The sequence below is a fragment of the Capricornis sumatraensis genome, chromosome 15 (assembly GCF_032405125.1).
Source record: "Capricornis sumatraensis isolate serow.1 chromosome 15, serow.2, whole genome shotgun sequence".
NCBI lineage: Eukaryota > Metazoa > Chordata > Mammalia > Artiodactyla > Bovidae > Capricornis > Capricornis sumatraensis.
The window spans coordinates 77,723,912-77,739,958 of record NC_091083.1 but is presented as its reverse complement, the minus strand read 5'-3'; the positions used below and the strand labels follow the sequence as shown (position 1 = coordinate 77,739,958).

General features: G+C 43.9%; 1 protein-coding gene across 1 annotated transcript; it reads right to left on the bottom strand.

Annotated features, from left to right (window-relative positions):
• Window positions 1–10,028: 10,028 nt before the first annotated feature.
• On the bottom strand, window positions 10,029–14,627 carry WFDC13 (WAP four-disulfide core domain 13). The gene is made up of 3 exons (XM_068986834.1): window positions 14,540–14,627; window positions 11,751–11,901; window positions 10,029–10,071 (listed from the first exon to the last, which is right to left on the bottom strand). Exons 1-3 carry the CDS (start codon window positions 14,625–14,627, stop codon window positions 10,029–10,031), a joined length of 282 nt encoding a protein of 93 aa, XP_068842935.1.
• Between the last annotated feature and the right edge of the window lie 1,420 nt (window positions 14,628–16,047).

The following is a 16,047-nucleotide window of genomic DNA, read 5'->3' as shown; positions in this document are numbered from 1 at the left end:
AAGGTAGTGAAGTGGGACACATGGGAACTAAATACAAGTAGAGCTGCCAAGAATTTACTTAAAAGAATAGTCTCATCTCAGAGAAGCCATCTCCCACTTTCTCCTAATAGCATCAAGGAGGAGGTTCATCTGAACCCTTCTTCGAGCTTTACTTGCTTCTCCAGATGACTAAAAAAGATGGTAAGAGCAGTAGTGAGATCCCCAGGAGAGGCTATATTCATGCCTTAGCCTGTACCCTGGAATAAAATAGAGGTGATTCAGTTATATATATAAATAAATATATATATATATATTTATATATATAACTTCCAATTTCTCAGTTCAGTTCAGTCACTCAGTCATGTCCGACTCTTTGCAACCCCATGGACTGCAGCACTCCAGGCTTCCCTGTCCATCACCAACTCCCAGAGCTTACACAAACTCATGTCCATCAAGTTGGTGATGCCATCCAACAATCTCATCCTCTGTCATCCCCTTCTCCTCCTGCCTTAAGTCTTTCCCAGCATCAGGGTCTTTTCCAATGAGTCAGTTCTTCACATCAGGTGGTCAAAGTATTGGAGTTTCAGCTTCAGCATCGGTCCTTCCAATTCTAAATTTCTTATATATATATATAATGATGTTGGGGCTTCCTTTGTGGCTCAGCTGGAAGAATTTGCCTGCAATGTGGGACACCTGGGTTTGATTCTTGGGTTGGGAAGGTCCTTTGGGAAAGGGAAAGGCTACCCACTCCAGTATTCTGGCTTGGAGTCTAAGCCACCAGGGAAGCCCATGTTTATGTATATAAAACACACACACACACACACACATTCTTTTTCATTATGGTTTATCACAGGATAGTGAATATAGCTCTCTGTGCTGTACAGTAGGATGACTTCCCTGATAGCTCAGTTGGTATAGAATCTGCCTGTAACGCAGGACACCCCGGTTTGATTCCTGGGTTGGGAAGATTCGATGGAGAAGGGATGGGTTACCCACTCCAGTATTCTGGCCTGGAGACTTCCATGGACTGTATAGACTATGGGGTTGCAAAGAGTCAGACATGACTGAGTGACTTTCACCTAACTACAGTAGGACATTGTTGTATATCCATGCTGTACATAATCGTTTGCACCTGCTACCCCCAAACTCTCATTCTGTCTCTTCCTCGCCCTACATTCTCTTTACTCTTAGTTTTGCTCTTTTGGAGTATAATTTCTTTGGTATTCAATCATTACCATCTCCGTGGAGAATACCTTGTTAGCATTCTTTCACGTTATTTAAATGATGGGGATCTGAGAAGTACAGCCTTCTTCCTTGTTCTCCAGCTTTGATCTTTCTAGCTTCCCTCAGTCTTGCCCATTGCTTCCATTACAGTGTTCATAAACACTGTTTATACTATCATGCTTTTCTAAAATTTTCTGAGTCACTGAAAAGGAATATTTCTCACTTTTGAAATGCAAAGTATGAGTACATGGGATGCATTATCCTTCTGTAGTATTTAAGTTAATCTCTTTCTTGGAAGCCTTATCAAATATAGGCTTTTATTATACATCTACTTTAGTACAGTGACTTTCAGGTGAGCAGACTACTCTCTCTGTACTTCCCATCTCCTTGACTCTGGACTTGGTTTGTTATTTGCTTTGGTCAAGTTTGAGATGTGCTTGTAGAACTGACTTTCTTCCTTTGACTTCTGCTTTTTTTCCTTGAGAAGAATGTTTCTTGAGAAACCACTGGTCCCAGAAGAACGAGAGATGTATAGACCAAAGTGGACCCTCCCTTCAGCCTGGATTCAAGCTCAGCTAAACCCAGTTTAGGTAGTCGGACATTTGTGTTTCTGCTGAAGTGTGAGAGAGAAACTTTTATTGTTGTTTGCCACTGAGATTTTCTTGGTGAGGCATTATGTTGCTCAGCAATGTTGACTAAACCACTCATGCAAAAATTATGACTTAAACATTACATACACACAGAGTATAAGATAGTAGGAGATGGGAAAGAACTCAAATAAATAGACCCATATATAATATTAATGATATTTATATTTATCCATGATACAGCAAGAAGGAGAATGTTATGGTCCTCTTTTCTGACCAGAATGTTGTGGCTGATACTTATGATTTTTTCCTCATGCTATTCACCCACATCCCCTTTGCTTTCATCCAGCAATGTATCAGCAGGTTTGTGTGTGCTTTTTTAAAAAAAACCTGGTAGAATTCTCATTCCAAATTCTCATATCTGCTGTCTTTATTGGTTGTTGTAATCTTCTATTACATTAGACCTAGAAGTTTCCTGTGTTCTAGGTCTAATTCTTACCTTTGTAGTTTAGTAGCAGTAGGCTACCCACTCCAGTATTCTTGCCTGGAGAATTCCATGGACAGAGGACCCTCGTGGGCTATAGCCCATGGAGTTGCAAAGAGTTGGACATGACTGAACGACTTAGCATAGCAGTCCTATTTCTTTTTTATAATAGTGAGTGACCACTACAGTCAACAGGGAAACCCTTCTTGATTTGTTTACTGAAATGAGGAGCATGAAACGGCCACTTGGCAGTCTTACCCCTTCATCCAAGTACAGCTTTTGTGAGCCTTGGTGGAGGAATTCCACCCTGGGATGTTAAAAAAAAACCCCACAACACCCAAGTTGGTAGATCACAGTGGCTATTGTTCGAGACGTTCTTGGATCCTTAGAAGAAAGATCTGTGTTAAAACACAAGGGAAGGGTCTCGGCTTCTGATATGGGCTGTTCTCTGTCTGTGGAGCATGTTTCTCCCAGAGCCATTCTTACCTTTTAAGATGACCCACATTGTGTTTGTGGAATGTGTGTTTCTCCAAATAAACCCACTCTTTACCTAAAAACAGAAAATCGAAGGAGAACTGGGAATCCTGGACTGATGAGTCTTTGGAAGCCATTCAGTCTATCCTTCCTCAAGGTATGTCCACAAACAATGGGGGGCACTTGTCAAAGGGGCATTTTTCATTTCCAGACTGCAGCTTTCTCTAATGGGGTGACGTGCTTAGAGGCTAAGTCCTTCTGTAACTGCCCCTGGCAACACACAAGGAGTCCAGAGCTGGCAGTCTTCTTACTGAAGTTCTTCCTAAATGTCTCAAGCCTGGCTACTTCTCTGTTACTTCCTTGGCTCACAAGAAATCTGGGGCTTCCAAATCCTTTCAGACTCAGAAAGGCAGTTTTCTTCCACTGAGTCTCACTGTCTAGGTGAAACAGAGCAGGATCCTATGGTCCTTCCACCAGTGTCCTCTGCCTGCCTTTTGTCTGTGGAAAACTTTAGTCAAAGAATAAGTTTAATCAGAGAAATGAGAGCATGTGGAAACGAAGTAAAACAGTCCAGTGAGACCAAATGATGAAAATGTACTCATGAAGCATAGTCAAGGATCTTTAGTTCCTTCTCAAAGAATATAGATAATATTCTGAGCCGTGTCCTGTGAGCTATCTATAAGACAGCTCACTAAAACAGCAGGTGGAAGAAGTCAACTACATGAGGACAGACTGTACCCACGACATCAGCTGCTACAATTCTGAGAATTGGTCTCCAAGAAATTGGAACAAATGGACCCTGGAACTGAAGATTGCTGCTGCTGCTAAGTCACTTCAGTTGTGTCCGACTTTCTGGGACCCCGTGGACTGTAGTCCCCCTGCGAGCTCCTTTGTCCATGGGATTCTCCAGGCAAGGATACTGAAGTGTTTTGTCATGCTCTCCTCTAGGGCATCTTCCCTATTCAGGGATGGAACCTGTGTCTCCAGCATTGGCAGGCAGATTCTTTACCATTAGCACCATTGGGAAAGTCCTGGAACTGAAGATTAACTGCACCTAAAACAATCAAGAATGACACTGGTCAGACCACTGATGACCAGTCTGAAGATGACTGTCAGAGATCACTGTGCTGTTTGTGCCTGTAGCCTCTCACCCCGCCCTGTGACCACCCTCCCACCCCCGCCACTTCTGTCTATAATAGTTCTTGCTCCACTGGTTGCCAGTGGCAGGAGGGGAAGTCAGCCTTTAGACAGATGTCCACCCTCCCCCTGAGTTGTCAGCATCTGAAATAAAGCAAACTTCCCTTCCCACCAACCTGGCCTGTTTATTGGCTTTTGAGCAGCGAGCAGCTGGATGCCTTTTAGTAACACAGGCAAGAGCCTAATGCCTCCCAACTTCAGGGAACACATCTCAATCTCTCCCAAGCACTCTTTCATACTCTGCTTGGATAGCAGCACTGGTAGGGAGTCTCATGTCTCTGTAGGTCAGCGTGGGCCTGGAATCTCTTCCCTTCCAGTACAAGTCTTAATACATCTATGAATGGTTAGTTTTTTAAAAAAGTCTCTGACCTGGAGTGCTGGAGGGAAGCAAAGCATTCTAGATCTATGACACCCCTTCCAAAAACATATTCATGAACCCTGTCTATATTAAAGCTCTAAACTTCTCTCTGATGGCTGAAGCTGAGTGATGGTCACTGGACCATCTGACCACTTCTAAATGGCTTCCTCTTCAGATATTTAATAATTCTTTTTAGAATGAATGGGCACTCTTCAATGACTGTCTTTTTAAAAAATTGAAGTATGATTGACCTGTATGTAGGTCAAGAAACAACAGTCAGAACCAGACATGGAACAATGGACTGGTTTCAAATTGGGAAAGGAGTACGTCAAGGCTGTATATTGTCACCCTGCTTATCCAACTTATATGCAGAGTACATCATGTGAAATGCTGGGCTGGATGAAGCACAAGCTGGAATCAAGATAGCCAGAAGAAATATCAATAACCTCAGATGTGCAGATGACATCACGTTATGGCAGAAAATGAAGAGGAACTAAAGAGACTCTTGATGAAAGTGAAAGAAGAAAGTGAAAAAGTTGGCTTAAAGCTCAACATTCAGAAAACGAAGATCATGGCATCTGGTTCCATCACTTCATGGCAAATAGACGGGGAAACAATGGAAACAGTGACAGACTTTATTTTCTTGGGCTCCAAAATCACTCAGATGGTGACTGCAGCCATGAAATTAAAAGATGCTTGCTCCTTGGAAAAAAAGCTATGACCAACCTAGACAGCATATTAAAAAGCAGGGACGTTACTTTGCCAACAAAGGTCCGTCTAGTCAAGGCTATGATTCTTCCAGTAGTCATGTATGGATGTGAGAGTTGGACTAGAAAGAAAGCTTAGTTCTGAAGAATTGATACTTTTGAACTGTGGTGTTGGAAAAGACTCTTGAGAGTCCCTTGGACCGCAAGGAGATTCAACCAGTCCATCCTAAAGGAGATCAGTCCTGGGTGTTCATTGGAAGGACTGATGTTGAAGCTGAAACTCTGATACTTTGGCCACCTGATGCAAAGAGTTGACTCATTTGAAAAGACCCTGATGCTGGGAAAGATTGAGGGCAGGAGGAGAAGGGGACGACAGAGGATGAGATGGTTGGATGGCATCACAGACTTAATGGACATGAGTTTGAGCAACCTCTGGGAGGTGTTCAAGGACAGGGAAGCCTGGTGTGCTGCAGTCCATGGGGTCATGAAGAGTTGGACACAACTGAGTGACTGAACAGCAACAACATAACTGACCTACAACACTATGTTGGTTCCAGGTGTATAACATAGTGCCTCAACATTTCTATACATCACAAAGTGATCAGTTTAGTTACCATCTGTCACATACACAGTTTCTACCAAATCATTGAGATTATTCCATACTTTACAGTTTACCTTTGAGATTCATTTATTTTGTAACTGGGAATTTATACCTGTTATCTTCTCCATCTATTCCACTCATTCTCCCAATGCCCTCCTTTCTGGCAACCCCCTGTTTGTTCTGTATATCTATGAGTCTGTTTCCGTTTTGTTTCATTGGTACATTTGTTTTTAGTTTAATTTTATTATTTCTTCTTCCAGTTTTATCAAGTTATAATTGACATGCACCACTGTATAAGTTTAAGGGGTACAGCAGAATGATTTGACTTACATACATCATGAAATGATTAGCACACTAACCTTGGTGATGATCCATCATCTCATATAGATACTAAATTAAATGAATAGAAAAAAGATGTTGTCTTATAATGAGAACTCTTGATTTAATCTCTTAGCAACTTTCATATATAACATAAGGTGTTAATTATATTTATCATGTTGTACATTATACCCCTAGTAATTATTTATTTTGTAGCTGGAGGATTGTACATTTTGACTTTATATGTATATATTTGGCTGTGCTGGGTCTTCTCTAGTTGCCGTGCTTGGGGGCTACTCTCTACTGGTGGTATAAGGGCTCTAGGATTTATGGGCTCAGTTGTTGTGGTTTTTGCCAGCTTAACCACCCCAAGATATGTGGAATCTTCCCAAACCAGAGGCCAAACCCATGTCCCCAGCATTGGTAGGCAAATTCTTAATCACTGGATCACCAGGGAAGTTTGATACCTGTTGTTTGAATGGGTCAAACTTCATGTGAGAGGAACAGCTTACTAGGTCAACTTGAACACACCTGGTCAACTCAGGTGATAAAGGAGACCGCAGAGTTTTCTGAACAATGTTTCCAGCTCTCAGGCAGGATTTATCAGGGATCCACAAGTAAAGAAGGGTGTCACATAAGAGAGGAGTAGGATATAGAATTGTCATACATTTATCTTGGGAAAAGTTCATCTGGAGGAGATGTGATTAGGGCAACATTGAATCGTGGGACTAGGTGACCACAAATTTCCAAGTTGGTAACATTTACATGGGACTCGAAGAGAGAAGCAACATCTTTCTTAGTTGCTAGAGGTTTAATAGAGAAATCGAGATCATTGTTAAAGCAGCTGAGCTTTTATTTGGTTTAATCAAACAGTCTTTCAGGGATGGAGTGTTTTTCATAGATATGCCTTGTTCCATCTTAGAAGCTATTTCAAACATCAGACACACGAGAGCTAACGTATATGGAACCTAGAGAAAAAATTTTTAAGAAACACAAAGTTTAAGGTAGAATGTACACTGATTCCTTTATAAAACAAGAATTTTGGGCAAACAAGGAATTGGGATTACTGAATAATAATAGTCACATTTTCCTTAGACTCTCTGCCAGGCACTGTGGCGTGTGCTTTTATCTGTCTCATCTCATTTTGTCTCATGACACAATTCACCCATTTACTGATGAAGAGGTTGGAGCCCTGAAGACTTGGAGATACCTAGTGTCACCAGGTCAGCAAGCGCAGAGCTGGGCTGAGTCCCACAGCAGCCAGGACCCCTAGCCCTTACTCCTTCTTAGTCCCCCTTATGAATGGGATATTTCCACACTTTTTTTTTGCTTGTTTTTCATTCTATTTCTATCTTTAAAATCAAATATAAATCAGTCTTTAAGGAAAAGAATTTGCAAAACACCTGAGTCCAGCAGACAAAAATGGAAACAGACAGCTCCATCTGAATGCTTCTGGGCTAGCCAGTGAAGATTTTCTTTGGGAGAAGAATTCATGAAATGCTAGGATTAGGCTGCACCTGGCCAGCTTGCTTCTCATCCTCATTTGAAGTCAGAATTATGTCCTTACTATGGGCTTCCTTGGTGGCTCAGATGATAAAGAATCTGCCTGCAATGTGAGAGACCTGGGTTTGATCCCTGGGTCGGGAAGATCTTCTGGAGAAGGAAATGGCTACCCACTCCAGTATTCTTGCCTGGAGAATTCCATGGACAGAGGAGCCTGGGGGATTACAGTTCACAGGGTAGCAAAGAGTTGGACATGACTGAGCAACTAACACTTTCATTTTTCACTATGTGCAAGGCATGGTGTTGGGTTTTGGGGTACCATGGCATAGAAATCAGACACAGTTTCTACTTTTAGGAAACTCATATTCTAGATAAAGAAAATACTAAGGTAAACAATTACAGTACAGTGTGATAAAGTAGAAGGTAGGACCAAGATAAGGTTCCATGAAAAGACAAGAGAACCATTCTGTCTGGGGTGAATTGGTGAAGCTTCCATGGAGATCTTTTATTTAATATGAAACTTGAAACATGAGTGGGAGTTTGTTGAAAAGTGGGAGAAAGACATTCTGGGCAGAAAGAAGAGCTTGAGTTAGAGGATAGTTGGAGAGAGAGTGGCTGGAGCATTGGCAAAAGAACAAGTTTAGTGAGGCAGGTTTCTAAGCCTGAAAGGGCTTAGAAAGGAGTTATGAAGCACGAGTTGACAGGTGGACGAAAGCATCAGTCGAAACATTCAGCGGAAATAGGAAGTGTGAGAATCTACTCAGCAGAAATGAACTAAATCGCCCACGGTGACAATCCTTTGGGCTTGTCACCCTAAGCCACAGGCTTGTAATCCAGCTCCACCACTGACTGGTTGGCTAACACTGAGATTATTACTTTAACTCCACAATTCTCGGTTTGTCTATAAACTGTCTATTCTTGTTGCTGTGAGGACCCCGTGAGATGAAGGCATCATGGCTAAAAATGTTAGTTCTCATTGACAAACCTGGAAGCCCTTGACGACATCCAGCAGAGTCCAGGTTTCCTGGAAGACTGTGACAGGATCTGCCTGGTCTATGCTATCCTCCATTCCCTGTCTCCACAGGAAGCTCGACACTGCCTTTTCAGGGAATAAGATCAGTATTTTTTTTCAGGCTGTCACTAGTACTACCATCTTCTACCTTGCCTGCACTTCCCAGCCAACAATGGGGTCTCCACAGTAGGAACTGTCAGTTGAGGGGAACCATTCTGCAGAGGGCAGGCTGCAGAACTGGGGAGAGCAAACACTGTGACACAAGGATCTAACAGATCCGACAGTGAATGCTGCACGGGTCCTGGATTAGGTCACAGTGTTGGTGCATTGGTTGCTGGCCAGTGTGTGACTCGGTAAGTTAATTATGATAAGGTGCAGAGGAAGTTAGCATGGCTGGCTCCTCAGGACCTGAGCAACTGTGGTACACGTGCACTTCAACACCTTCCCTGGCCTCTGCTCGCTACTATTTATCTAATGAGTGCAGGGTTTCTAAGCTGAAATACCAAGGTTCTGACTGGGAATCTCTGTTGACTTCAGAAGGGCTGTTAGAAGACCCTAAGCTCCTCATTTCCCCCCAGACAGCCTGAAAAAAAAAAAATGCTACCAAGATGTGAAGTGAAGTGAAAGTTGCTCAGTCGTGTCTGACTCTTTGTGGGTAGCCGTTCCCTTCTCCAGGGGATCTTCCCAACCCAGGGATAGAAGCCAGGTCTCCCACATTGCAGGCAGGTTCTTTACCAGTTGAGCCACAGGGGACGCTCCAAGATATGAAGAGTAGCTTTCTTTTGATGGTGGAGTTACAGAGGACTCCATTTTTTTCCCTTTTCTTGTAGCATTGGTAAAATAATAAAGATAATCCCCCCGACCCCCCTCCACACACTCACGTTTTGCTTTGGCCAAGCTGCAAAGCATGTGGGATCTTAGTTCTCTGACCAGGGGTAGAACCTGTGCCTCTTGCAACAGAAGTGCGGAATCTTAACAACTGGAATGCCAGGGAAGTCCTCCCCCTATTTTTTTTTTTTTTTTAAAGAGGAAAAGCCTGGAACCCAGAAAGTGTGAGTTGCTGGCAACTTCTAACCTATGCAGCGTCTTTACAATGACCAGGTTCTTCCATTCCACATGGCCTCATGTAATCCTCACAGAATCCAAGGGACAGATGTTTGCTTGTCTTTCCCATGGGGAAGATGATGGTCTCAGAGACATAAGGTGAGCTGACCAAGGCCACACAATGTGAAGGGTTCAGCTCTACTCCCTGCCCAGGGTGCTATCAACCCAGAGGCTGGCAGACCCTGGTCCCTGGCATAGATTCAGATCTGAGTGTCCTGAGTCCCCCTTGGGCCATGACCCAGCCTCCTTTGCTGTTCTGTGTTGCAGAACTGACTCTGGACCACATCCTGCCCCAGGGAGTGAGGACATAGCCCCAGGAGGGGAACAATGGGGGCGGGGCCATCAGTGACAAGAGGCTCTTCTGACCTTTTGGGAATCTGTGAGTCCCCTGAGAGGCTGGAGGAGGAAAACTGGAGAAAACTTGTCTGGGGAAGCCCAGGTCCAACCCTGATACTTACAAAATGCTCTGGGAAATATGCCTCACTTGCCAACCCCGTTGTTTCTCAAGGTTTCGGTTTTGGGTCTGTAGAAGAAAAACATTTTCAAATGTTACCAGATGAAGTTTTTTTCTTAGAGATATCATTTAAAAATTTTCCACTACTTCCATGATTGAAACAAGACCGTTTGATGCAGGGTACAGGATGCTTGGGGCTGGTGCATGGGGATGATCCAGAGAAATGATATGGGGTGGGAGGTGGGAGGGGGGTTCATATTTGGGAACACATGTACACCCGTGGTGGATTCATGTCAATGTATGGCAAAACCAATACAGTATTGTAAAATAAAGTAAAAATAAAAATTAAAAAAGCAAAAAGAAACAAGACCGTGAAGCTAAGTCCTCATGTCATAGGGAAAGCAGAACCTCAGAGAACCCAGAAAACACAGAGATTCAGACTTAGGCTTGTGCCTTCCAAGGTGGAGCCTTGAAAGATGTCGAGCTGAATGGTAAGGGCCAGTCTTGAGAGAGAAGTGGTTGTCTCATCACTAAATTTTCCTGAGTAATTATTATGTGGCAAAGGGCTTCCCTGGTGGCTCAGACAGTAAAGAATCTGCCTGCAATGTGGGACACCTGGGTTCGATCCCTGGGCTGGGGAGATCTCCTTGAGAGGGGAATGGCTACCCACTCCAGTATTCTGGCCTGGAGAATATCATGGACAGAGGAGCCCAGCAGCCTATAGTCCTTAGGGTCACAAAGAGTTGGGCATGACTGAGCAACTAACACTTATACAGAAAGGAAAGAAGATAGTATTATGTGGCAAGCAATGTTTTTAGAGATTGGATTTTCTACTTTAATTTCACTTTTGCTATTTCAGTTTTAAAGATGGGGAAGCTGTGGCCCAGATCACTCAGCCAAGAAGTGGTGAAGCCAAGATTTGGGTCCAGAGATCTAGTTCTGGGCTCATATTTGATCACTCTGGACCAGGGTCCTATGTGGGCTGCTATGCTCAAGGCAGGAAGTGTAGCAGAGAGTAAGATAGTTTAGAAGCTCATTGGTTATGTCTCCTGTCTTGTGGGTCTCTTGAGATCTTGTCTGGACCTCCATAACCATCATGCAAAGCTGGAAAAAAAAGAGTCCCCATTTTCTGCATGAGGAAATGAAAGGCAAAAATAGGGAATTGTCCTACTCAAGGTCACAGAAAGACATGGTTGCAAGATAGGATTAGAAACCAGACATTTCATCGGGCCTATAATACGCTTTCTCTCTTCTGGGAGTTCTCCCTATTCAACAGAATTGGGGCCAGTGATGATGCCTGGGCAAGTAATCAGAGCATCTCTTGTACTGGAGCATCTGCAGAACCCAGGAACACTGGGGGTGGGGGGTTGGAAGTGTGGTGTTTGGTAAAAGAGGATGAGCAAAGCCAGAGAACAGAGTTCCTTTGGGATTCCAGTGATGCAGCTCCAGATACAGGGTCCCAGAGCATGGATTCTGAGACAGGTCAGTGGATGGAGGAGTTGGTCAGGGAGGTGTGTTCAGAGAGACAGGTACAGAGATTGACAGATATGATGGTAGGGAGAGAATGATTATGTAGTTCTTGAGTGGAGGAAGGCTCCTGCCATCAGGACATTTATGGTAATTATTCTTGGTAAAGAGAAAGAAAATGTTAGAGAGAAAGAGATCCATCATCGTGACTGATAAGAGACTCTTCTATTGAGCCCTCACCAGCAGTGCTACGGTCAGGGCTGGGCAGGAGAGGCCCTTACCTTTTGCGGTTTACATTTTTGTTTAATGTACAGACTATACCACAGAAGGCAGAACAGCACTGAAATCCTGGTTGGCAATCTTCCTGCAGTGTGCAGAAATCAGTACAGTTTTCCGGGTCTGATCGGCAGGGTGGAGGTTCCAAGATATACCCTGGAACATAGAGTAGGAAAGAGAAGCCTGGAGTAACATTCAGAACTCTAGAAGTCCAAGGAATTGCTGGGGAACCAGGCACACTGATTCCTCCTAGTGTGGTCACAGGGAGGTAGAATAAGATTTTTGGGCTGAGAACTCTTTCCATCAAAGACAGAGTTTGGGAGAATCCTGCACGCAGGGGTCATTCATCATCATTGCAGATCAAATGCTAAGTCCCCATCGGCCCTGGTTGAGTCTGGTTCAAGGGAATGAATGGCATATGTGTGTGGGTCCATTTGTACTGATTCGTTGTGTAGACTCAAACAAACAATAGTTTATCCTAGGGTTTGACCTAATGTGTTATTTGTGCATAGGGAGAATGAGTAAAAGGGATGATTTTTGAAATGGATGAAGACCACATAGCACACTCAAGTTATTGGCATCAGAATGCTAGAACCCAAATCTCAAATGAATTCTGGGGATGACTTCTTTCATGGGAAGAAGGATGGGTATTTCAGAACGGGGTGCAAAGATCAGCTGTTTCATCTTCCCAGATCGCTAGTGATGGAGAGGTCAGAGTTCCACGGTCCCCCACTTTCTATTGTTGGAGAAGAATAAGTATTTTACATAGACATTCCTTTACCCCATCTACCAGAAATTAGATCAAAGCCAAGAGCACCTCTACCAGGGGATCCTGCCCCAAGGCTCCAGCTCACAATATTCTCTCTGTTCCTGAACTCTAAGGCATTAAGAACGAACCCATTAACTCCTTTAGTCGAGCCCTGCCAGATCTCAATTTTTGTTCCTTTTGACTTGTCTTTTCTTTGGGGCAAATGGCATAGGAAGAGCATTCTATAAGTCTTTGTTGGTTTACGGCTCTGCAGGTATTTGCAATTATAAGGGGATCTGTAGGATATCATGCTGATCTAAAAGGAGTAAGTGGTGAATGAAGCTGGGGCTATAACAGTAATAGCAAATGACACCGGAGATGGTGAGTAAGAAGCCAAGACTCAGGCTGATGACAATTTGGCAGAGACCAGGGCTTCCCTAGTAGCTCAGATAGTGAAGCATCCGACTGCAATGCAAGAGACCTGGGTTCGATCCCTGGGTCGGGAAGATCCCCTGGAGAAGGAAATGGCAACCCACTCCAGTATCTTTGTCTGGAAAATCCCACGGACAAAAGAGCTTGGTGGGCTGTACAGTCCATGGGGTCACAAACAGTTGGACACGACTGAGTGACTAACACACAGTACTCAGTACTCAGCCTGTCATCCTTTAGCTCACTGGATCAGTGCAAGAAATTGGGCTTCCCTGGTGGTTCAGTGATTAAGAATCTGCCTGCCAATGCAGGGGTCACGGGTTCAGTCCCTGGTCTGGGAAGATTCCACATGCCGCGGAGTGTGGAATAGGCCCTAGCACCGTGGCTACCGAGCCTGTATGCTGCAACCACTGAGGCCAGTGTGCCTAAGCCTGTGCTCCACAACAAAAGAAACCACCGCCACAGGCAACCTGTGCACTGCGATGAAGAGTAGCTTTTGCTTGCTGAAACTGGAAAAAACCCTCGTGCAGCAATGAAGACCAACACAACCAAAAACTTAAAAAAAGAAATTGGAGCTGATCCCCACTTTGGAGAGCTTGGGGCTCAGCGGAACACTGTGGGAAAAGAGTCCATGAGCCAGGAATCTCAGAGAGGTTGACCTTCTCAAGTTTTGCTTCCTTTTCAGGGTATCTGGTCCTAATCTCACTATGGTACTTACCAATCTTCCATAAAGCCTCCGTGTCTCTCTTTCCTTAAATTTTAGTCTTTGGTTCTCCAGCTAGCTCCTATCTTGGATACCCCCGTTCTCTTGCAGCTTGTTTAGCCTTCCTTGGTTAAACCTGTACTCTCTCTCTGAGAACCCTAACATAGGACCTTGCCTCCCTAGATACACGAGACATACACATAGTCCTCTCCTGAGCCTGCAATATTCTGAAGCTACGTCTTCTATGGAGAAGTGCAGGGATAATGAATAACAGCTCTTTTTCCATTTGATTTTGGTCATCAAAGTAACTGTGGCCAGAGCTCTTATTTGGTTGGAGCTAGGCAACAGTGGCTGCAGAAATGAACTTGACACCTTCCCGTGGATGCTAATCACTGATAACTGTGCAGGCACCTCTGAGCATTTAACCCGGGAAATGTAATGCAACACTTTGTTTCCTTTCCTCTCAAAATATCCTCTGAGGCTAAGATTATGTAGGTCGCAGGTTGAATTCTGCCAATTTAATTTTCCTCTGTTTCAATGCTTGAAAAGTTGGCCCAAGTATCCGTGAAGAAGCTGGATGATGGAGCTGATAACATTGACAGTAGTTAATACTTACTGAACACTTACCCCGGTTCAGCAGGGGCACTCTATGTCTACATGTATCGTCTCCGTTTCTTCTCCCAGCTACCCCACTATCATTCTATCCATCACAAAGATAAAATCCAAAGGCCAGACACTCTACTTAAGCTCACTCAGTGTGAAACAGAGCAGGGATTCAAACCTAGATCTTGCTGACAATAAAACTTGGGCTCCTGAACACGAAACTGTATTTTTCATGAGATGTACCCATCCCTCACATCCTCTCCTCTCTCCAGATGCTTCTTCCCTCCCTTGGGCCCAGACCCAGCACCTACTCCTAAAATGTTGCTTGGGACTCCCAGACACCAGCTGCGATGCTAAGCGAGTCAACAGCAGGAGCTGGAGAAACAGCGCAGGCTTCATGCTGCTGGTAGAATGGGTGGGCAAGTCCTGGTCAAAGCTGTGACCAGGCACAGCTTAGAACAGAAGGCAAAGTGAAGGCGAGGAGCTGTGACTGCCTTACACAGTGTCCGCCAATCAGGAGGCTTTGGCAGAAATCCGGGCACCTCCCAGCCACGCCCACATCCACACTCTCATCACCCTCCTCATCCTGACCTTGTTAGGTCTCTCATCGATCTCTGTCTTGTTAATATCTTTTCACAAAGTTTTAATAAGTTCTTCCACGTGGAGTTCTGGCTTGTCTTTGTTATATTTATTCCTAGAGGTTTGAACTGTTAAAATTGTAAACAGCATCCTAACTTTTTAATTATTCCTTTTCCTTTGTTGCTAATGTAGAGAAATGACTTTTGCGTATTGATCTGTAGCCAGTTATCTTGCTAAACTCTCGCATTGTTTACCGTAATATCTTGATGTGTTCTTTTCAGTGTTCAATGTATTCAACATCATCTGCAAATAATGACAGTTGTATCAGTTGTATTTTTCCTCTTGGAACTTTATTGCCCCCCCCCCCCCTTTTTTTTTGGTTACACTCTGTGACATGCAGGATCTTATTTCCCCAGCCAGGGATTGAACCTCATCCTCTGCATTGGAAGGAGGATTCTTAACTACTGGACCATCGGGGAAGTCCCCATCATTTCTTTTTAATGATGATAACATTTAAGATTTGTTCTGTTAGGAACTTTCAGGTATATAATACACTAAGATTAGTTGTAATTACTAGGCTGTACATTCCATTCCCAGAATTTATTAATTTTATAACTGAAAGTTTGGACCATTTCCCCAAATCTCCTCTTGTCCCCCAACCTCCTGCTCCTATGAACCACAATACTACTCTTTGTTTCTATGAGTTCAGTTTTTTAGATAACACATATGTGATATCATTTATCTTTTCCTGTCTGGCTTTATCCTAATGCCTCAAGTTTCATCCAAGTTGTAATCAATGCCAGGACGTCCTTCTTTCTCATGGCTGAATAATATTCCATCACATATATATATCACATCTTCTTTATCCAGCCATTTATTGGTTGGACTTTGGTTGTTTCTGTATCTTTTAAACTATGTTCCTTCTTTAATTTCTTCTGTAAATTATTTTATAAACAAAATACAGACCTACAGTTTCTTTTTTGCAGAAAAAATGGTCTGTTTACAAAAGGAGAAGATTAGCTGTGAGAGGAGGACCGGCCCTGTGGGAGCCCCAGTGTCTCAGGAGTGGGCCGTGGTGAGGGGCAGGCCAGGTGAGGAGACAAGCACTCCTTGCTCTGCCCCGGCATGGCCAGCAGAGGCAGCGAGGAGCCCAGGACCAGCTTCCTTCCTCCCTTCCCTCTCCCCACGCAGCTCTCCAGGGGCGTCCGGGCCAGACGGAGCGCTCCCCACGCTGCCAGTC